General features: G+C 40.6%; 1 protein-coding gene across 1 annotated transcript in view; it reads left to right on the forward strand.

Annotated features, from left to right (window-relative positions):
* Positions 1-23,256, forward strand: part of LOC139760830 (rabankyrin-5) — an 89,255-nt gene that overhangs the window by 623 nt on the left and 65,376 nt on the right. Inside the window, exons 2-6 of the mRNA XM_071684485.1 lie at positions 1,298-1,476; positions 2,464-2,584; positions 2,875-3,019; positions 3,609-3,732; positions 5,436-5,585. Of these exons, the coding sequence (XP_071540586.1) occupies positions 1,298-1,476; positions 2,464-2,584; positions 2,875-3,019; positions 3,609-3,732; positions 5,436-5,585 (719 nt within the window). The remainder of the gene's footprint in view (positions 1-1,297; positions 1,477-2,463; positions 2,585-2,874; positions 3,020-3,608; positions 3,733-5,435; positions 5,586-23,256) is intronic.

The raw sequence follows: 23,256 nt of genomic DNA on the forward strand, positions 1-23,256 counted from the left end.
TCTCAGTGCCGTCAAAATGTCATTTGATTTGCAGTTTTTATGTTGCATCGAGGCTGAACGACTGAAATTCTGTCTTAGTTGCAACACATTCAGATTTAGTTTCATATCCACACCATTTTAACATTTAGGTTCATAATTGCTCTTGTTTATGACAGGTGAAAGTATATATACTCTAGTCTTACATATAAAGTGGGCAGGATGGGAAGACGAAAAACACGAGGAGAGTATTGATCTTTTGTTTTGTTTTGTTGAAGACACAAGAAAAGTAGGTGAAGATTAACTTCATGGATGTAGCAGTTTGATTGTCTGAATACTGATGAAAATTATTTCTTTTTTACAGTTCGTAGACCATCATTATACTTGGTGGTAACTTTAACTGTTGTATTATGTCTAAGTGAGGAAGGCTTTAAAGAAAGTGAGGAAGGCTTTAAAGATTTGGGGTGAAGATTGGCTTGATTTATTATAAAGTGCTGGTAATATTTTAGTTATATTTGCCTTAGAGGTGTAAGTGTTGAACCGAGTGTGCATTGAGAAAAAATTCTTTTTGAGCTTTTCCACCCAAAAACTCACTGAAATAATTTTTTGAGCCTAAGCTTTTTGTGACAAATAAAGTATTTTTCAAAAAGATACATTCTATAACTATGAAATAGAAGCCAAAACCGTCATCCTTTGAATGCACACCTCTGCATACAGAACTGCATCAACTGGACAAAAGCAAACCACTATACTTGCATGTCTTGCAGTTACATGTGCTATAGATTGTGATGTTCTTTTCGCACTTTAATGGTTTCGTAATCTAATCTACCTTAATCACTTTTGGAGGAGGCTTTGAGATATTAGGACCCTAACATTTAAGAGAGCAGGAGATGTGCATGGGTTAGAATTAATTTGATTGAAGTGGTATATGGGTAATGTGCTGTCAGTCAATTGAACCAGGACATATGAAGCAGTTGTGGTGATCATGGCATAATCTGTGTGGTTTTGCTGTGTATGGAAGGTGCTGGTTTCAGTATGTATAGTTATGACAGCCAGAGACTGGATGCATGTAAATGAGGCTAATGCTTGTTTGTTCATGTTGTTACCTTGCTTAGCCAGGAGAGGAAAATCAGTTAGGTATGAAAAAATATTGTAATGTACTCTTTAGTCATATATTTTCTATTGTTGATCACAAAAAGCATATCTGATGTAAGTAACAAATTAGGAAATAATTAGTTATAATGTAGTTGTACAGTATAGATCATATTGTAGCAAATTCTGGGGTTAATTTTTGTTATTGTATCTATCACTTTGAAAGTAGAATTGGGGAAACTGCAGCAGCACTTGTCCCTACTGCGTGAACAGTATGTACGACTACAAGAGCGCCACACAGCCCTCGAGCAACAACATGCCATTGCTACTGCAGGCTCCCAAGCCACAGAGGGGGAAGATTCCTTTGTTACAAGACTTCTGCGATTTGTAGCTGACTTATATGACAAGGTACAAAATTATGTTTGAGTTATCTTCTCTTCTGCCTCACAAAAGCCTGTGTATGCAGCAATATCCTGCACTGATTTTGGATTGTTTACTATAGGTGCTGATCAACAAGTGTGTAGTTAAAGTGGCTGAACAGCAGTTGAACTATCTTGTGTACTGACCTCCCTATATCATAATAGGGGTTGCAATCATAAAAAGACAAGTAACTAGATTTGGTCAAAGGGAAGATAGGTTTCCTTGTAAAAATGGAGGTGGGATTTTCGATCCTTGCCAGTGCTAAACCTCCATTTGAGAAAAATTCTGTTTTCTTGGACTGTTGATCTTGTAAATGATGAAGGTGTATGGACAAATTATTAGCAACATAACCGGTTTCTACCATTGATATCTCACATTACAAGCTTAAAAGGATTTTTACTTCTTAGTTGCTTATCAGGTTTCTTTTATTATTCTTAAGAATTATATGCTTTTAAACAACATTTGAAGATGTTTGTATAACGCATTCCAGCGAAATAGATAAGCACCATTTAGTAACACTGTGGTCTGCACTTCCCAGGTTTTTTTTTTTGCTGTGCTTGCATGTAGATCTTTTGTTTTGTATTATCCCACAGTCTATCATATGTATTTTTCTCTTATTTTAGTAATTGATAAGTTTTATGTGAACTAATTATTCTTGGGGATAGGGAGAAAGAATATTACCCACATATCTCATGCATGTTGAAGTAGGTGAGAAAGGGAAGCAGGGGGGATTGGTTCCCTTAAAGCTCTTGTTATATTTGTCTCTTGTTATATATCACATGCACTTTTTTATCATCTTAGGTTATCACATACTTTGTTAAGGATGACATAAGGGACTAGTTCAAATATTTAGAACTGCAAAGAGATAGAGTAGCTTCTTGTTCCTCACAGGAGGATGTTATTACTAATTCTTTTATATTCTTTTGAAAATAATTTGAAGCATGGTATTGTATCTAGTTTTTCTTTTACCACAAGGAAAAATACAGTGATATGGCAGTACATCTTGGCAGCAGGGATGTTCGTGCTCACCGTTTTGTATTGGCTGCCCGGAGTGACAACTGGGGTGTTTCCTCCCTTGCTGACGTAGATTCACTAGGTAAAGTCTACATTGCTCCACATTTCTTGTACAATCCTCTCAGTTGTATGTAAGAGTAGCTTTTCTCTTTTTTTTTATTAGATAATGAATCAGTGGATTGAATTTATGACAAAAGTCAAGTTTGTATTCAACAATTCTAAATTGCTTTTTTCTTCACTGAAACATTGTAGTGTAACTTAGCTTAACTTTTATGTCTTATAAACCCATATGTGCCTATCATTTGATTTTAGAATTATTGTATTGTGTACCGAATTAACTTTTCATTACTTTGGACATGTTTTTAACTTTAGACTGGAGTGCACTGGATGAGGAAGTTGGTGAAGCAGTATTGCGCTGGGTGTACACAGACCATGTGAGTCTTCTGAATGATCACGACTTCACGCTGAACCTCATGCGAGTTGCTGCAGGCTTCTCCCTCCGTCCTCTAATGAAGAGGTCAGACTCTTGCTTCAGACATAAGACATTAGTATACTTGCTTGAACATTCAGGAGGGTGAGAGGCGTGTTTGGGATTGAATGAATTGTATGAGTATGGTATATAGAGAAATGATTTGCTGTGTTTAGGCTAAAAGTGAGTACTCAGTACAGATAAATGGAAAGTTCAGAATAGCGAATTGTGTGAGTTACATACTTCTGAATGATAGGTATAAGATGAAGAAAGGGTGTGTTTGTGGATTGATAACCATAAACCCCCATATATGTAAGGAAGAAAGAAAAGACTTGAAAACATTACATGATTACCAGTGGAAAACCAGCCTGGATATCAGTTTGTTTACTAGAACTATACTACCTTATGTCATTCAGGCAAAAGCTTTCTCCTTGTTTTCATTGATTTTAAAGTCATTCATTACTTCCACTTCTGCAAGATTAAATTAATTCTTGTAATATAACATATTGTTACACATTTATAGTAAACTAATTGTTTTCTCTCTGAAAGGACAAAAGTAATGGAAATCACCTATTAATATATATTTCCCTTATATTCATTTGTACACTATGTTAATGTTATTGATATTTTTCCTCAGATGTGAGAAAGCATTGATGGGGTGGGTGACTGTGCGTAACTGTGTACGTCTGTACACCACAGCAGATGAAATTGGAGCTGAAACACTTCGGGACCATTGTTCAACCTTGATATCTACACACTGGGTGAGGATCAGCTGTCAGTTTGATGGATTATTATCACTGTATTTTTGTAATTTAACCTTTCTCTTTGTTTGTGATGCATTGGGACTCAAATGTTTATTATGGGAGATGGATCATCACTCGCATCTTTCTGTAAAATGAAATGCACCATTGTACTTTGTTGATGTTACAGGACAGAGGCACAGTTGTAGAAGCATATATTCAAATTTAAAAAGAATGCAGGTCATAGGGAAACTAGATTGTAATTGATCATCATATTTTAGGCTGAAGAGTAGTCTGAAAAGCTAGAAGATTTCTTCTTAAGAAAATATTTTTTCTTTTGGCATTGCTCATTCAAGCCTGAATTTGAACCTTTCTTACACATTACTTGATGATAGATATATAGTGTGAAAAAAGTGGGAAAAGTCCTCTAATAAGTTAGCAATAATAAGCAAACTAAGTCTTGCAGGGAAAAATCCTCACATGGTCCCCTTTTCTGTTCCTTCTTTTGGAAAATTAAAACCAGATGGGAGGATTTCTAGCCCCCTGCTCTCACCTCTTTCAGTATTATGTTAATAATAATCCTCCCCTCTCGTTTTTTTTTTTTTTTAATTTTCCAAAAGAAGGAACAGAGAAGGGGGCCAGGTGAGGATATTCCCTCAAAGGCCCAGTCCTCTGTTCTTAAAAAAAAAAAAAAAAAAAAAATATATATATATATATATATATATATATATATATATATATATATATATATATATATATATATATATATATATCTTTCTTTCAAACTATTCGCCATTTCCCGCGTTAGCGAGGTAGCGTTAAGAACAGAGGACTGGGCCTTTGAGGGAATATATATATATATATTTTTTCATATTCGCCATTTTCCACTTTAGCAAGGTAGCATTAAGAACAGAGGATATATTATATTTATTTATTATACTTGATAACCATCTCCCATATCAGCAAGATAGTGCCAGGAAACAGATGAAGAATGGCTCATGTATTCATATATACATGAATATACATAAACACCCTTACATGCACATATACATACTTATACATATCAACATATACAAACCAACATATACATACATACACATACACAGACGTACATACACACACATACATACTCCTTCTTGCCTTCATCCATTCCCAGTGTTACCCTGCCCCACAGGAAACAGCATCACTACCCCATGCATCTTTTACATTATTCAATTAATTTTGATATCTTATGTAACAATCCCCTATAGTGTAAATATTTATGTCCTATTAGTGGAAAAAAAAAATTTGGTTTTAAAAATATGTAACATTTATAACTGTGGGCACTGGGGAATGCATGAAAAAAAAGAGATTACTGTGTGTAAGGCAGGGATGAGTATGTTTGACATCATAGTTGTCACAGTGGAGTTGTATAGTTTAGATTCGTGGCTCCAAGTGCAGAAGAATGGAAGAGGCTGAATGTTTTGGAAATGAAATGATTAAGGAAAATATGTGGTGTGAAGTTGATTGATCATGCAAGAAATGACCTTGCAGGTGAGAGGTGTGGTAGATAATGATTGAGAATGCTGAACTGGTATGATCATATTGAGAGGATGAGTGAAGAGATACTGACTTGAGAATGTGTATGTATCTGAATTGGAGAGGACAAGGGGTAGGGGAGAATGTAACTCATTTTTCTTCTGTTATTTGCAACTAAGTAATCTGATTCTTTCTCTCCTTCCCAGAATGATTTCACTCCAGATGACTTTTCCCATATGTCTGCACCTCTTTTATATGCCATGTTTAAGGCTAAGACCAGCCATCCTCTACATGCTGCCATTAGACTCCAGCGAGAAGACGTTGTCTTCCTCTACCTCATTGAATTTGATGCCCAGGTATGTGAAGTGCTTCTCATTCTTTTCTATGTGCATTGTGGATTGCTTTTTCATTTTTGAACTTGTTTGAGTATTTGTTGTGTACCTTAATGATTTGAACAGAACATGGTTGGTGGGAAGTAAGAGAAGAGAATGATAATGGTTGAATAACACTAATCTAGTAGGATTTTGAATGAGAATTTTATTTGTAGAGTGATGTAAATAAACTTATGCTGTGTTTACATTGTATTTTACAATGTCAGCATTCCTAACATTTTGTTTGAGGACGTTCTTTTTAGTTATTGAAAGAAAATTTTAAGCAGGAGAAAAAAAAAAAATGAAAACATCGTGGGAACTGCACTGAAAGTGAAATTTTGACTTTCAACATGTCATTTATGATTGGCACCATTTAAGAATACAACTGAATTCCATTTCTGTGAAAACCACTTTTATGAAATCAGACAGTTTTGGGATATTTAGATAAAATGTCTAGACTCTGAAACAAGACCCGAAGTTCCAAATGTGATTCATTCCTGGTGAAATGTCCTATTGCTGTGAGATCCCAGGATCTTACACTTACATTGAAATCATCCCATAAATTCACTTTGCTCAAATGAAACAGCAGCTGATTTTTGTTAATAGCCATGTACTTTTCAAGCTGATTTTTTTGGAAAATGTCCAATCAAGTCTTCGCTTGCTGATATACTATATATCTATCTATATCTCTGACACCTATTCCCTTTAGGAAATCCATCAAGGGTAATGCTGTGGCAAAAGTTTCCAGAACTGTTGAAAACCAGTACTACTTCGTAGCCTTAGTGCCTCACCTTAAACAGGCCACTGGCAGAGGGCAATTCTGCAGTTTACCAGCACCTGTAAGAAAAAGACAGATGGTGATGTTACTAAAGAAAATTGGTAATAAAGCACCATGGGCAGATCTGTAAACAAGACCATTTAGCTGTATTGTCACGTGGCTCGGTAAATTTTCATTCCTGATAATACTCTCCAGCCCTTTCAAACAAAAAAATGGCCCAGAAGTAGATACTGCACTGTTGTTTGTGCATTCAAGCACAATCCTATCATGGCCAGCCAATGCATTCATTGATTTACCTTCAACAGTGCCCTTGATAGATTCACTGTCTTTCTACAGCTTTCCATTTTGCTTCTTTATATCCTAAAGTTTTGTTACCATCATAAAACTCAGTCTGGTGATGCAGCAACACAACCTTAGCTAATTGTTGTAAGATTTATATTTCATGCTTGATGGTAAATGCAGTATTCTTCCTCTTTGCAGTGCCCATCACTGTCACTTAGATGCCATTATAAAGGGCATAATTTATGAAAATATCACTCAGATAATTAAGAAAAGCCTTGACCTTTACTGCCAGCCATTCATACAGTGAGAACAATGGTGTAAACTATAGTAGTGTTTCATAAGTAAAGGGGCCATACATTTTCTAAGTTAGCGCAACCTTGAATGTACTGGACCCTAGATTTAGGGAGTTTTTGGTTTTTAGAAGTACAAGTTATTACCATTGCACCTTTACTTGTTAGAATTTTGAGATCTCAGAATTGCATTCATTGTCTAAAGTTGTTATACTTTTCTAACATCTTGCTGAGTCTTTCATTTGGATTACAGAACTTGTAAAAGAAAATAAAAAAGTTATCATTAACCTTTGCTACACATTTAATACAGCATAATTAATACATCATAAACATTTACATGATACAATATCACAGCCTGTCATGTCATTTTTTAACATCTTTGATGTTTTCACAGGGATGGATAAGTAGTTTTTTAAACTGTAATAAATAATTAGCATTGCAGATTCAGTGAAATGTGAGATACAGTTTTGCAAGCCACAGAAAGCTGTAGCTTCTGATTATTTACATGTGTAAAGCAAAAGTTCTAATACTTTTTGAGTTGTTGGGCATGATTTGAATTTGTACTCCTTTTTTCTTAAATGATAATTGATAATACTTTATCTTTACTTTAGATAAACATTCAGGTGTGTATCATTAATTAGCAAATGGTTTTCTTGTACAGCATAAGATGAGGTGGATAAGCTGTTATGAATACAAGTGAAGAAAACAGTGTTGATGATTTATATTATTATAGAAGTATCCAAAAACAGGATTGCTTGCTATCTACATTTGTTGTTACATTCAGATTTTCCTGTTACTGTCACAATGAAAATACTGCATACAACATTTGATATATTATATTCTCATATAATCTTTGTTTCTTAGCAGTGTTGTAAAAAAGGTATCGTCTTTTGTCTCTTGATTTTTCACACCTTCCATTTCTCATCAAAACAACCTTAAGGAAATTTATTTTTTCTTGAAAATTTGACCCCCCTTTCTTTGTAATGTAGTCGCAGACTTCTTTTTAATTTTTTTGCCATTGTTTTTACTAATGAGAACAATAATATATAAATATTAACATTTCTCAAAAGTTAAACATACCAGATGTATTGTGTTTAGTATTTGTGCAGTTTGTTGTGGTGAGATGTGTGAGTTACCTCCTTCCAAAACATTTTCTTATTCTCCCTGATGTTTGCTGATACTCATTGACTGTGACTCCCATTTGCCTCATATACATACACATATAGTTTTTCATACTTGTCCACGGTTTTCCTGTGATGACAAGATAGCACCAGGAACAGAGAGAGAATGGCTTCTTTCACTTTCATCCACTCTAACTGTCAGGTATGACACACAGAAACTAGATTCCCTCTTGCAATCAGGCCTAAGTAACGCACCCATTTACTGACTAGCTTGAAAGGGGGGATGAATTGTTAGGTTGGCTGTAGGTAGACTTCTGTGCTCAAGGTTCAAATCTGAGTGGACTCCTGCATGACTCCAGATCAACATTGTTAACCACAACACCATGGAAGCCCATGTTAATACATCAGGGGTGCTGAATTCTTTAATACTGATGACAGGTGTGGCAGATACTGTACTTTTAGGTTGCACCTTAAATCGAGAGGAATCCCAAGGCATGATTTTTACATCGTGCATCAAATATGGCTCTGAGATGGAGCATATCCTCATGTGAGGCTTTGTCAAAGTGGTTTGATTTACAGTATGCTCTGTGAAGTTAAGAGCTACCAAAAATTATGGTATTGATAAAGCAAGCAGCTCAAGGATTTTAGCAAGTGAAGCTCAGGTGAAGGAGAGATTGTACCTTGTACCTTAGGAATGATATCGACTTTCATTGATTACTTTATAACTGGTGTAATTGTAATTCAGAACTCCATAAAGTGCCGACTAGCTAGCTCAAGACTCAGTTAAGAGCTCAGGAACAAAATTGTATAAGATGAATAGTATGGGAAATGGAGAATCATTTTACTGTATCTTAGTCCTATTCATTAAACCCTGAAACACCTCCTCAGCAAGACAACTCAGTTTATGTATATATGAATACTGGATGAATGCAGGGCTTGTTAGTTAGAAATTTTGAGCAACTATACAAAGCAAATCCCTTATGTGAATGGTACTAGTACATGGATGCTCGTTGCAAACCTATCATGTGATTCAGCTGTTTAATATCTCTTAAGGATGTGATGGTCTGTGGCTAACTTGAGAAGTAGAGGGTATTTATATATTTAACATCATCCACTGGCTATGTTATTCTCCAGGGGCTTAACTGTTATATTGTCTCTTTAATTATCTCCTGTACCATCAAACTAGATATGAAGTTTCATAACCCTTTTGGAAAAGGAAATTGGACTTTTAGATTGAAGGAACTATTCAGGTACTCAACAGCTAAGTTAACCTGACAGGGTCATTGATTACCCAGTGTTTTCATGGATGTAAGACTTAGGTTCATATCCTGCAGAAAAGTTTGTGATATTATCATCACAATTTACAGTACACACTTGTAAGATTGCAAAGAAATGTGGTTGATAGTGGAAGGATATCTGAGATTAAGGTCAGTAGGCACTTGGTCCTAGATTACTGTGTAGTGCATTCTCTTAATGGCTGTTACTTTATATATTGAAAGACCAAAGTATATATATATCATCAAGTTAGCTAGATTTGCCACCAATGGTAGTGTATTCTTTGTTACAGCCCATGTTCATCAATAAGATAATGTGCAGCCTGTCTTGCAGCCCGAATGCTGATTTGAGACTGCTGAACTCCATTAGGGGTAAATGTTCTCACAGAATCATGCACTATATTGGGAATGATTGTGTCAAACCAGAGATTATACTGACATTGGTATGAGATTCATAACCTTTCTGATCTAATAGTGCTAATTGTGGTATTAATGGTTTGTGGGTCTTTTTCTTCGAGTTAATACAGATCATATGGCTGTTTGTGAGAGTATATCCCTGATTAGAGATGAGTGGACTGCTACAAAAATCTTGATGCAATAAGTCAATCAGTTGTACAGGGAAATGCTTAGCATGGGAGGGAAGTTTGCTTGAAGGATCACCCAGAGAGCTCCCACCTCATCTGGAATCAGATTTGGATTGCCAAATAGTCAGTTTGAATGGGGAAGGAGCTTGAGTACTGCTACTGGTGCTGTGATATAGGCTTTCTCACTTTCTCTGACCTGACTTTTTATCACAATCCACTTCAAAAAATGCTAATACTTATCTTCAAGACATTTCATTATGCACATGGAAACTTAACAGACAGATTTATACAGATCTGAATTTTTTAGACATGAAAGAATAAGTTGATAAATAGCAACTGCAAAATCTATCTTAACATTATACGTCACAGATGAACAGTTTTTGTGCAGGTATTAATAACTAGAATGAATTTAGATTTCAAGTTTCATTCCAGGTAGAATTATCCATACAGAACTAATTACAACACTGTTACATAATAGTCGTAGACACCGTTTTTATAGAAATGATTTTTTCTTTTTTGTAATCTAGTTAAAATTCTTAAATGTTAACATTGATAATAGTGTCAAGATAAGCTTTTCCAGTTTGTAAAATGGAGGAGAATTACTGTAATGGTAAAAGTTAGTAAAATAAATGGGGAATGATGGCTAGAGGAGGCATCATTACAAAGATCAGATCCACAATAACAATACTCTGAAGACGGGGGTTTATATGCACTCCTATGCTGGATACACCCCACTTTAACTAAACCAGCCTCAGCATAACGGGCATGATCAGTGATGTTTGGTGTGCAGCCATCCATAGTTGTGACCATCACACTCTCTGCAAAGAAAATCAAAATGAGTAAATTAGTATTTGAAATGAATTGCTGATTTTTTAAGTGATTCAGAATGAGCCACTCTGTTTGGAATTGAAATAGAATTTACGTTCAGTTGTAGCTCAAAACGACTAACGAATACAGTAAATATTACACTGGGATATTATTTTGATCAGATACCCTATCGTGTCTTTCCTCACCACTATGACTTACCTTTTTTATGTTAGAGATTTCCTACTCCCTCTAAAACTCTTAAAATAGTTTCCCTCCTCTTATTTTTCCCCATTTTTACCCATTGTATCATTTAAACAGAGCCTTAGTGTGAACTTTTGCTCTTGTCTGTAGCCCCCAAGAGAAATAAAAAGTGAAATATCATGAAAGGTTGGAAGAGCTCTGTACCCAAAAAGAAGAGAAAGATGCTCACAAATATAAGTAAGGCCACAAACTTTAGAGAGTCAAAGATGATGTGATTGAAATGAAAGCAATACAACAGGGAAAATCTGGGTAATCAAGTCTGCAATAATCCCATGGAATGTACCATCGAAATATCAAACAAATATATTTGATATCCCAGGGAGAAAGATGGGGGAGACTAACATGCTGCCATTTGAATAAACACCAATGCATAATAGATACAGAAACCTTCAAAAAGAAGTATTAATGAATAATCAAAGAACATTTCAAGATGAACCCAAGAGTGACAACCATGCAATTTGTGTGGTGACAGAGAACAACAGTCTAGTTAATCAATCAAGACATGTGATTAGTGCTCTGCACTGTTTGATTAATGGCAGTATCGTATAAATGCAATTAGTTACTATTCCCCCTTACTCCTGACCTTTTTCTTGTTTATCTGATCATGTGCATATGAAATTGTAGTATCATTAGCTTATATGACACTGCCATCATAAGTATCTTTCTGTCCATCATACTAAAAAGAAGAGAATTTATGAATAATAGCCTTGATAATTACAATTCTGTGCTTGAATTTCTGGAAAACAGCTTAAGAAATCAGTATTGTATCACTGAATATAGCAGAAAAATTGAATACTGTACCTGTTGATAGTGGTAATGTTATTCTCTGATAAATACAGAGCTTAGAATCTGGGCAGTTCATGATGTAACGTTCTGAACCATCAAACTCTGCACATGGATAGACAAAACGATTGTGACGCTTTACTCTCTGGTTGTTGTGGACACACTCATAGCACTGGATACCGCATGCTGTAGGAGAGAGTTGTATCATAAGCCTCACATGTACTTTGCATAGCAGAAATAGTAGTGTGGTCATATGGATTATCCTATGGATCCAAGCATTCTGTTGAAGGAGGATTGAAGATTTATGTGAGTGATAGGTAGTGGTTACTGTTGTAGAAATCTAAACCATTTGTTTGTATGTTCATTTACAGAAGGAGGTTGACAGCTTGATAATATCAAGAGATTCGTTATATTCATGGTACAAGAGTGATTTTTCTTACAGTATTAAATAGTAATTATGGAAAGTATAAGTATATACCTGGTGCAAGGAGTGTTAGAATTAGTATAGTGGGTAGCGTGATCCTCCATGATGGAATGTCAGTTGGATTTCTTGCTGTGGATTGTGTCTCACTGATGGTAAGCATTACCATCCTTTCCCTGTAGTCCTTCTCTGCTGCCAACAGTTGTTGCTGTTTAGTGTTGACAGGCTGGTCACTTTCTGGGGAAAGAGGTATTTTATGATATAAATGGTTCAGATCCATTGTGTATGTAGTTTGGAATATTAGTTTTATTCCTGATAAACGTTGTAGATAAAAAAAGGAGATTACAAATTCATGATGTAGTAGAACAGGTTGTTGACCAAAATAACAAACATATGCCTTATGGGTGTTTTATTGCTTCCTGGCAGTTCAGGTATACACAATCAACTCATCCTTCTTTATTCAGGCAATTGAGAAGGATGAGTGAATTAAGCATATCTGAACTGCCAGAAAGTGTGTGATGTACCACATAGGAGGTTGGTACAAAAGCTGGGTCTTTAGGCAGGAATATAGGAAGGAATCGTTTTCGTGAATGAAAAATTACCTTAGTGGAAGTGAACAAAGGATGCATGTCAAAGGAGCCTTCTCAAAGTGGGATGATGTCACCAATAGGGTGATACTGGGCTTGGTTCTGGGACCTTTGATGTTCTTAAACTATATAGATACCTTGTTAGAGGGCATTGAGTTGTACCTATTTTGCTGATGCCATGGTTATGAGAGAAGTAAAGTGGTGAGGATTGCATCGTGTCTGAAGGAGACCTGGACAGATTCCAAAGTTAGTCTGGTACATGATTATTGAAGTTCAACCTGAGTAAATGCAAAGTAATGAGGACAGGACATAGTGAAGGAATGCATTAATATGAATATGACCAAGCGGAAATTAGCTGCAGGAATCTGTGCATGAGAGGGAATTGAGATTTGACATTGTACTTAACCTAAAGCCTCACCTTAAGGGGAATTGCAAAGGAGACTGACTTTCTGCAGGATGAATATAGAATTGCATTTAGATACCTTGATTAGGAAATTTTCAGCATGCAATTCATATCCTACTTAATGTCAAAACTAGATTATGCTTTTGATTTGATAACCATTCAGAAGAGACACACAGAGCTAATAAAGGAGGTCCAGAAGAGGACAGCAAACATAGTAACAGAATCAAGAAAACAAAGTTACAGGAAAAGGCTAAAGGTTTTCAGTATTCCCACCAGATTTCCCCACCATTGAAGAGAAAAGAGTTAGGGATGACTTGATCACAGCCATTAAGTTTTTTAACCAGATTGATGATGTACATAATGAATAGTTCTTCAAAAGATGTCAGGATAGAAGAACCACAGAACATAACATGAATTTTCAGAAAGTTGTTATATAAGATGATGGGAACTACTTTTATGGTATAAGAGAGGTGGAGGAATGGAATAAAGTGGAAGGGGACTTGGTCAATGCAGACATCATACTGAAGTTTAAAAGGTATGGTGGTTGAAAATGTCCAAGAGATGGGGGCTCACGAATGTAGGACTCCCTCCCTGTACAGTACAAATAGTGTTATACATACACATACATATCCCTTTTGATTACTGTCTGTGTACTAAAAGGAGATAGATATACACTTGTGTTGCCTTATCTCTTTACATTGTATGTATATTTTTTCATACATATTTGTCATTTCCCGTGTTAGCAAGGTAGCGTTAAGAACAGAGGACTGAGTCTTAGAGGGAATATCCTCACTTGGCCCCCTTCTCCATTCCTTCTTTTGGAAAATTAAAGACAGGTGGAAAGGATTTCCAGTCCCCCGCTTCCTCCCCTTTTAGTCGCCTTCTACAACACGAAGGGAGTACGTGAGAAGTATTTTTTCTCCCTTATCCCAAGGTATATATATATATATATATATATATATATATATATATATATATATATATATATATATATATATATATGACGACTCATGCAAGTTTCTCAGTATTTCTTAGGCTTATTCTGGAAGGATCGACAGCTGAACATTTTTAGCATTCATTTTGCCCTAATGGTAGTCTTCACATTTGTGTACCTACAACACATTGCTGATTTTATAAGAGGAAAGTTGGCAAAGAGTTGTAGTAGCTTGGGAGTGCTGAGGCCTATGCATAAAACCAAGAGGCTGAGGAGTGTACTCATCGTTAGTTATGGTTGTGATGTGAGGGCAGATGACAGGACAGGACAGTAATGTCATCATAAGAATGTACCAGCCCCACCATTGTCACTAGTGGCGTCTGTACCTCACTATCAAGACGGCTGGAGCCATTGATCAGACTCTCCCTAACTGGTTGCTGTCCTCTCGTCGGACCCTTGCCTTCCACAGTCCTTTGTGTGGCTCAAATACCAGCTGGCATACACCACCGCTCTCCCTCCACAGCTAGCTCACATCACCACCCTCCCTCCACTGATGGCTCACATCACCACCCTCCCTCCACAGATGCCTCGCATCACCACCTTCCCGCTACAGCTGGTTACCTGTCACTGTTCCAGCTTCGTGCCTTAATCAGTAGAACAAAAAAGTAGATGGATTTACTGGCTGACCAATACGACCAGGGATGAGGGTGTGTGGGGTGTGTGTTATGTGATGAGCATGGGACCAAGGATGAGGGAGTGTTATGTGATGAACAAACGACCAAGGATGGGGATGTTATGGGCCGGACAGAGTCTTAAGGTATGGGTGTGTTATAAACAAAGGATGAGAGTAATGGTGTGTCTATAACGTGACAAAAAAAGGACGAAAAACGCTGAAAAACGAACAAAGGATAAGGGTACGTGTTATGTGATGAACAAAGAACGAGTGTTGTGTTTTGAACTGTGGACCAAGTTCAGACTTGAGGTGTGTGTTATGTGATGAATAAAGGGCAATTGATGAGGGTGTGGCTTTGATATGTCATGAACAAAGGATGGAGCAAAGAATGAGGGTTTAGATGTGTGTTGTTTTGAACAAAGGATACGGCAGAGAATGAGAGTGTGAACGTGTGTTACGTTGTGAACAAAGAACGGGACAAAGAATGAGGTTTCGGGAGTATGCCATGATGTAAACAAAATGTAGGACAAAGGATAAGGGGACGTGAGTATTATACCAGCCAGATAAAGAAAGGGAAACGAGAATAGGACGTTGGTGAGGATAGAAGTTGGGTGGGGTGGGGGGGGGGCAGGATAGGTAAATCATTCAATCTGATTTTTCACAGTAAGAAGTAACAGAAAACAAATGCGTCCACAACAACAACAACAGTTGATTGTAGAACTCGTAGTAGCTACAATAACCACCTTCCCCCGCCTCTTAGAAGACCTCAGATCTAGAATGGGTCAGACTCAATCGTGGATTGCGTTGCTTTGTCCTCAGGGAACCGGTTGCGTCCGAGTCGCATGAATAATCCGAAAAAAATGGAAAACAAAAGGTATGGATGGAAGGTAGGATGGCGTATGGTGGTTGTGGGGGGGAGGACAGTGTGGCTGCATGTCCAATGTTGCCACCCGTAGAGAGAGAGAGAGAGAGAGAGAGAGAGAGAGAGAGAGAGAGAGAGAGAGAGCGAACACTCTCGCCATCTTGAGGACAGAGCACCTGGCTGGCTCACCGGGCGATGCGCTCCCTCTGGAGCTTAATGATCCGGCGTGTTGTCTGGCCTCAGTGTCAACAGAGTGTTATAGGAGGACCCCCACCGCCAGCCGGAGGGTGGGGGAGCAGACGCCGCTGTTGGCTCCCGTGTTTGTCACTGGCCTCAGTTGTCATCCAGAAAATCTTAAGTGCTCGTTGTCTCGTATTGTAGTACGTGTGGAAGGGGCCCAGCCTGGCCGATGTGTTCAACCCTTGAACACGACATTACGACCCTTGAGCACGACGGAACGACCCCTGAGCACGACGTTACGACCCTTGAGCACGACGCCATGAGCCTTAAGTATGATGGCCTATCCTTTGGCGCGACTCTCATGCATCTGGTCACATGCTAGGTCATCAAGGGGGTCAACTATTCATTATTATATAACAATGTCTTTACGTGAGCAAAGTTGTGTTAACCCGTATCGTATTGATTCCTATGGTTTTACCAGTGATATTGGAAGCAAGGGAGATTTACGGTGAGGTTGGTAAGGCAGTGCCCTTAGGGTGCAGGGTCACTTAAGGGTGATGAGGGGTTTCAGGGTAGTGCCCTAAGGCTGTAGGGTCATGGGGGTGACGAATCTACTTGGGTGATGCCATAAAGGTACAGGGGTCATGTTAGGGTGCCAGGTCGGTGCCGCAGGGAGGCCATAGTGAGCGCGTGTCTCCCAGCCCTTCCCGTGACACACCACACTTCCTTCACCCACTCCTCCAGGAGCTCTGTCGTGCCCCCACTCACACCACCCGTCCAGCGCCACTCATGTCTTCCTTTTCTTTGACTTGGAATCATTAATTTCGTTTTTTGGAACTCTTATGGTAACTCCATCTCGGTTAAGTCTCTCTCTCTCTCTCTCTCTCTCTCTCTCTCTCTCTCTCTCTCTCTCTCTCTCTCTCTCTCTCTCTCTCGTGAACTGATGCCTGTTTTGTCATTTTGTTTTCGGGGTTGGTTTTATTTGTTTGCTGGAAACACTTTACTTTCCTGTTCCATGCTCACATTAGGGAGAATTGTGGTGGAAGGATTATGTCCGTGTTGTCCGAGGGTTATGAGGAGGATTGTCACGAAGTTGTTAGTGGGTTGTGTGGGGTGTTGTCAAGAGGTTGTGAGTGAGGGTTGAGTGGTTGTTGTCATGGAATTTGTGAGTGAGGGTTCTGTGGGTGTCGTCAGGGGGTTGTGAGTGAGGGTTCTGTGGGTGTCGTCAGGGGGTTGTGAGAGAGGGTTTTGTGGGTGTCGTCGGAGGGTTCTGTGGGTATTGTCAGGGGGTTGTGAGGGAGGGTTCTGTGGGTATTGTCAGGGGGTTGTGAGGGAGGGTTCTGTGGGTGTCGTAAGAGGGTTGTGAGGGAGGGTTTTGTGGGTGTCGTCAGAGGGTTGTGAGGGAGGGTTCTGTGGGTGTCGTCGGAGGGTTCTGTGGGTATTGTCAGGGGGTTGTGAGGGAGGGTTCTGTGGGTGTCGTAAGAGGGTTGTGAGGGAGGTTTCTGTGGGTATTGTGAGTGGGAAGGAGCACTGTGTCTGGCAGTGACAGTGGCACACCCTCCAGGCAGACTGCTCCCGCCAGCTGTACTCAACTTTCCAGCTTCCCCCCCCCCTCTCTCTCTCTCACACACACACACATATACACGCCTGCGCGTGCGCACTGAGAACCTCAGCTGTACATTGAAATGTGGTTTAGGAGAAGCGTAGAGGGATGTGAAGTGTGTAGGACGTTGTCATAAGAGGGTGCCATGTGTAGGTCAGGGTCAGGTTGGGAGCAGCTGGCCAGCAGTACCGGCTGGTCCTGCTGGCCTTCACCCTTGGCTCCACGCTGACTCCCCTGGGACATCCCTGGCTCCACACTGATTCCCCTGGGACACCCCTGGCTCCACACTCACTCCCCTGGGACACTCCTGGCTCCATACACTCGCACCAGAATTTGGTCACCAGGACAAGTCAAGTGTACCCCCGACGCGAACTTTACTCGGGCCATTTTCGCAGACTTTCCCATTTTCCTTTACACATTTTCTTCTTTAACATGTTTTCCGCAGGAGTGGTTTCAAGAGGGGGGGAGGGGCCTTTTGACAATCGCCACTCCATTATTCCCTGAGGCAAGATGATGTAAGCTCTGTAACCACCCCTCCACCCAGCTGTTTGCTGTAAACCCAGGAACCCCAGCTGTAGCTCTTCATGATGCTACACATATTTAGGGATAAACACTTAGAAGATAAAAGGTCTGGGTTCGAATCCTTTCTGTTGGAGGGTATTATATGTTTTATGATATATATATATATATATATATATATATATATATATATATATATATATATATATATATATATATATATATATCTTTCATACATATTCGCCATTTCCCGCGTTAGCGAGGTAGCGTTAAGAACAGAGGGAATATCCTCACTTGGCCCCCTTCTCTGTTCCTACTTTTGGAAAATTAAAAACGAGAGAGGAGGATTTCCAGCCTCCCGCTCCCTCCCCTATCCCTAGGGATAATGTATATATATATATATATATATATATATATATATATATATATATATATATATATATATATATATATATATGTTTTCCCGGGAATTGTCATATAGATGGGAGGAGGAGGAGCGGGGTGAGGGAGGGGTTGCTGATGTTGAGGGAGGGGGGGGTTGCCGTGCACCTTGTGACAGCCGGCAGTCACAGACCTGTTGCCATGGTGATGTGTCTGTTGGACCACACGTCTGCCAGGCCGATACCAACGTCCAATTCCCCCTCCCTCACCCCTACCACCACCACTGGTACGCCACTGACGATGACACCAACACCACCACCGCCATTTATGGCTACAACCACAGTCACCACAGCCACACAGCGGTGGCTACGACCATCATCTCCATCACCAATAACCACTGAGTGTTTCGTGACGCTGTAAGCTTTGCTCGTTCTTCCGACGTCTGTATAATGTCTTAAGGGACGTATTATTATTATTAATATTATTATTATTATTATTATGATTATTATTTGTGTGTTTACTGCCGTATACTTGCGTGTGATAATCTGTAAACCGTACAGTCAGGTCTCTGGTCGTTGTTAAAGGTATACCTACTATATCTACTTAAAGGTTTACCATTTCAGGCTTCAGATAACGTGGGAGAATAAAGATAATCTATCTACATTTGGAAAACGTCGATATATATATATATATATATATATATATATATATATATATATATATATATATATATATATATATATATATATCGGCCGAGTGAACGTTTCTCTTTAACTCCATGGTTACGACAGTACGACCCTTGAACGCAACTTACGACCCTTGGGGGTAATGGCGCTGCCTCAAGGTCAGGTCAGAGGCCAGACCCGTCTTAAGCCAAGAGCCTTACCGCCTTGCTCAGGGAATAGCCCTCTCTTGCTCCGTGAGCACACCGTCGTGCCTAAGAATCGCACCGTCGCGCCACAGGAGCCAAATATATCCATTCATCTTCCTCATGTACGTACACCGTATTTCCAACGTTGCCTCCAAAAGTTTAAAAGACGCTCGTTTCCCTTCCGAGGAAATCATGTCCTCAAACCCATCCTGTCCTCATCCTCATAACCTAGACATTGACACAGATACGAGACATGGTTTGGCAATCAGCCTTCCACATACACCACCCCACCCACCCCCGCATCTGCCACACACACACCGGATGCACCCCATGGGACCCAACGTGCAACAGGGCGTGCGGTAGCGCATCGGCTCCCCATGGCTTTCTTCAACAGTGCCAGTCCCTTTCTCCTGCTGGTCTTACGTGATTACTTCTTACGTGTCATAGGGAGACAGAGTTACGATCGTGTTGGGGCGCCCCGTCTCTTAACCTTGTGTGTATCATGCCTTTACTCCTACACACACACACACACACACACACACACACACACACACACTAGCATAACCAGATGCGTTTGTGTAAGTATCTATGTGTACTGTACGGGGATGAAGTTTTTACACTCGTGGGAGACCCCATCTCTTTTTGACATACTGTACTATAATACAACTTACGTATGCTGTCGTACCTTCACGTATTCATTACTCCGTTCATTCCACTCATCCAGTACCTTTATACTGTAGACGTACTTTACGTCTTTTCTAACGAGTTTCGGGCTTAATTTCGTGTTCTGGCTTCTCGCTGTTTGTTTTAGTTCTGCATCTTTCGAAGAACTGTTTACCGTTGACGTGGTGTGTGTATGTGTGTGTGTCAGAGGTGGGATGCGGGCCCAGACCAAGCGGAGGTCAGGTTATAGACCTCTTGGTATCTTACCTGCTTCGTTAAAGCTCTGGAAATAACTTATTTGCACTCCCCGAGAATTCAATTAACTTTCCTAACCTAACCCAGTTTAGACGCGCTTAAAATTTTGTACCTCAGGTAAATTTGTGATATATATATATATATATATATATATATATATATATATATATATATATATATATATATATATATATATAATGCTGTTTCCCGCGTCAGCGAGGTAGCGCCAGCAAACAGACCAAGAATGGCCCATCCACTCATATACACATATATATACATAAACGCCTATACACGCACATATACATACATATTCGTACTTGCTTGCCTTCATCCATTCCTGGCGTTACCCCGCCCTACAGGAAACCACCGCTACCCCCTGCTTCAGCGTGGTACCGCCAGGAAAACGGACAAAAAAGGTCTAAGTACCAGTTTACCGACTAGCCCCAAATGGGAGGATGAACACTTGGGTTGGGTGTGGGCCAACTGCCATACTCAGGATTCGAATCCATGCGGGCCTGTGTTGACTCATGGTCAGTAACGCTGTCCTTGAGTGTGTGGTGGGAGGGGAGGTGTTAGTCCCTACTCCCTGGTCGCTTGAATTCGATGGTAGTTGTTACCGTCCCGTCATATATATATATATATATATATATATATATATATATATATATATATATATGCGTGTGTGTGTGTGTGAGGGGGAGTGGGTTCCCTATGGTTGGTAGGTGTAGGCAGGGTCTGTGCCTCAGCCGTCCAGCACCCTGCAGAGGACCATCGGTAGTGCGTAGCGAGCTCGAACGACGCGAACCATAGCGGCATGCATGAGGGTGCATGGCACCACATGGCGGTGCATGGTGCCACACGAGGGTATGTGTACATCGTTGTAAGGAAGGGATGGGGAAGTGTACCATTGTTTATCTCCAGTGTTGAGGGGACGCAAAGGAAGTTGTCAGTGTGTACAATGAAGGGAGAGGAGAGGGCCAGGCTGGCAGTTTGTAGTGCGAGGGTATGTTAGGGGAAGAGGTGGATTTAGTACCCGTGTGTGTTGCGGGTGTTGAGTGTTGGCTGGAGGAGGCTCAAGAGGAGTGTTTGTGGGTTGGTGAAGGGTTAAGAGATGGCTCTCTGTGAGGCTGGGCTGGGAGTAAGCTATAAAGTGAGTAGGGGAAGAGTGAATGGATGGTATTACAGCGACGCTTGCAGACCACAAGGAGGGCTATACAAGCAGTAGTTGTATCCGGCCACCTAGCCCCGGGAGAGAGAGAGCTGCTTCCGTCTCCTCAGACCGGTATTGCACAAGCCTCAAACGTAAACACTTGAGGGCGGCGAGCGATCCCAAGTTCCCATGCTCCGCCAGCCACTCGGCCTCCTTCACCACAAGGGCACGACCCTTGAGTACGACGGTACAACCCTTAAGCATAAAGCTTTCCTTGAGCACGATAGCCCCAAATTTTTACGGGTCGAGTCGAAGGCTACGTTATCACAAGGGTCTTCGTACCGTCGTGCTCAAGAGGTAGATTAAGGTCGCCCTGCCAGCCACGACCTCTGTAGGAGGATAACACCAACTGTCTGGATCTCTATCTCTCGATGTCATCTTGGCAGCTCTAGTTGTGACCAGTGGTAACAAATTTTTTCTTTTTTTTTGTCATATTTCTTGATCAGTCATTATTGTAACATTCAGTGATGCAGTCTGGTGTGTATATGTTGTTGTTTCTCTCTCTCTCTCTCTCTCTCTCTCTCTCTCTCTCTCTCTCTCTCTCTCTCTCTCTCTCTCTCTCTCGTAATACCTCTTACTACCCACGAGTGACAGTATTTCCACACCCTCACTTTCCTGTAACCTTCACGGGAGAGTACATGCCCCTTGGTCCGTGTAACTTAACATGTCTGCTTAGTCCACACATTAATCTCCGCTAACGTAAATAAAAAAGCACCATCGTGGGGGTGTTCCTTTGTTGCAGTACTGCCGGGTTAGGGCTGGCTTATAGGCTGGGATGGTCTACCGTAACCCAGCTGGGGACACCAGTGACTTTTTTTTTTTTTTTTTTGTGGGGAAGGAGGGGGCTCGTCTCTAACCTGGGCGTTGAGGGCATCGTCAAAGGTTAGGCTTAATGTTTGATGGTGGATATTTAGGCTTGGTAGTGTAGGGAGGGAATTCAAACCGAACCTTCCCCCCCCCCCTATTTTTTTTCTTTATATAGCATTGGATCACCATTGGGTTTTAGGGGGGGTTAACTGTTCAACCCCCCCCTCCCCCCTCCCGCTTTCCCCTATTATTTTTGCCCATAAGGAGCCGAGCCTAAGGAGAGTGAGGGGGGGTGTGTAAACGGGGCTTGAGGGGGAGCTATTATAGAAAGGGAGGAGGGTGGGTGGAAGGTATGTTGAATGAAGAGGCCAGACGTCCCCATCACGGTAGGGCATTCATCTGGTCGGGTGATGGTAGTGGCGACACGACGCCATGGGTTTGGTGTGGGTAGCGTTGGTGGGTGGGTGACGTCGTTGTGAGGGTGTTGACGGTGGAGATGCTGGTGATGGTGGGTAGAGTAGCATGACCACGTGGGTCCGAGCACTGTAGCTCCAACCCCACCCTCAGGAAGGGTGGGGTGGGGGTGTGTATGGCCACATGGGTAGCACATTACCCTCCACAGGAGGGTAGAGTTGCATGGCCACGTGGCACATCAGCTTTTCGTAGGTAGGGAAGACTGCTGCCTGGTGGTGTGAGAGTACACCACTTCGAGCCCAGGTGGCGGTGATGGTGGGTGGGAGGGGAGGAGGAGGTTGACACTGCTGCTCTGGCCCCGTGTCTGACAATGGCGTCAGGGACTCTGTTGTGGCCTGCAAAGCCTTTTTTTTTTAGTATGAATTATTTCACAGGTCCATCACAAAATATCCGTCCATGTTTATTCACCTGTGATTATGTTAGTGTTTTTTGTTGTTCCTGCCTCCTCTTGCTCTTCTGTTACACTTGCCGACATTAAAGACCCCAAAGGCTTCCGTAGTTGAGCAATTAAAGAGACGGTTTATCAAATTTTGTAGCTCGGAAGTGCACACACACACACACACACACACACACACACACACACACACACAGAGTTATCCCTCTATCATTTATAATTAACTCCGTCCCAATATC

The sequence above is a fragment of the Panulirus ornatus genome, chromosome 38, assembly GCF_036320965.1.
Source record: "Panulirus ornatus isolate Po-2019 chromosome 38, ASM3632096v1, whole genome shotgun sequence".
NCBI classification, from domain to species: Eukaryota; Metazoa; Arthropoda; class Malacostraca; order Decapoda; family Palinuridae; genus Panulirus; species Panulirus ornatus.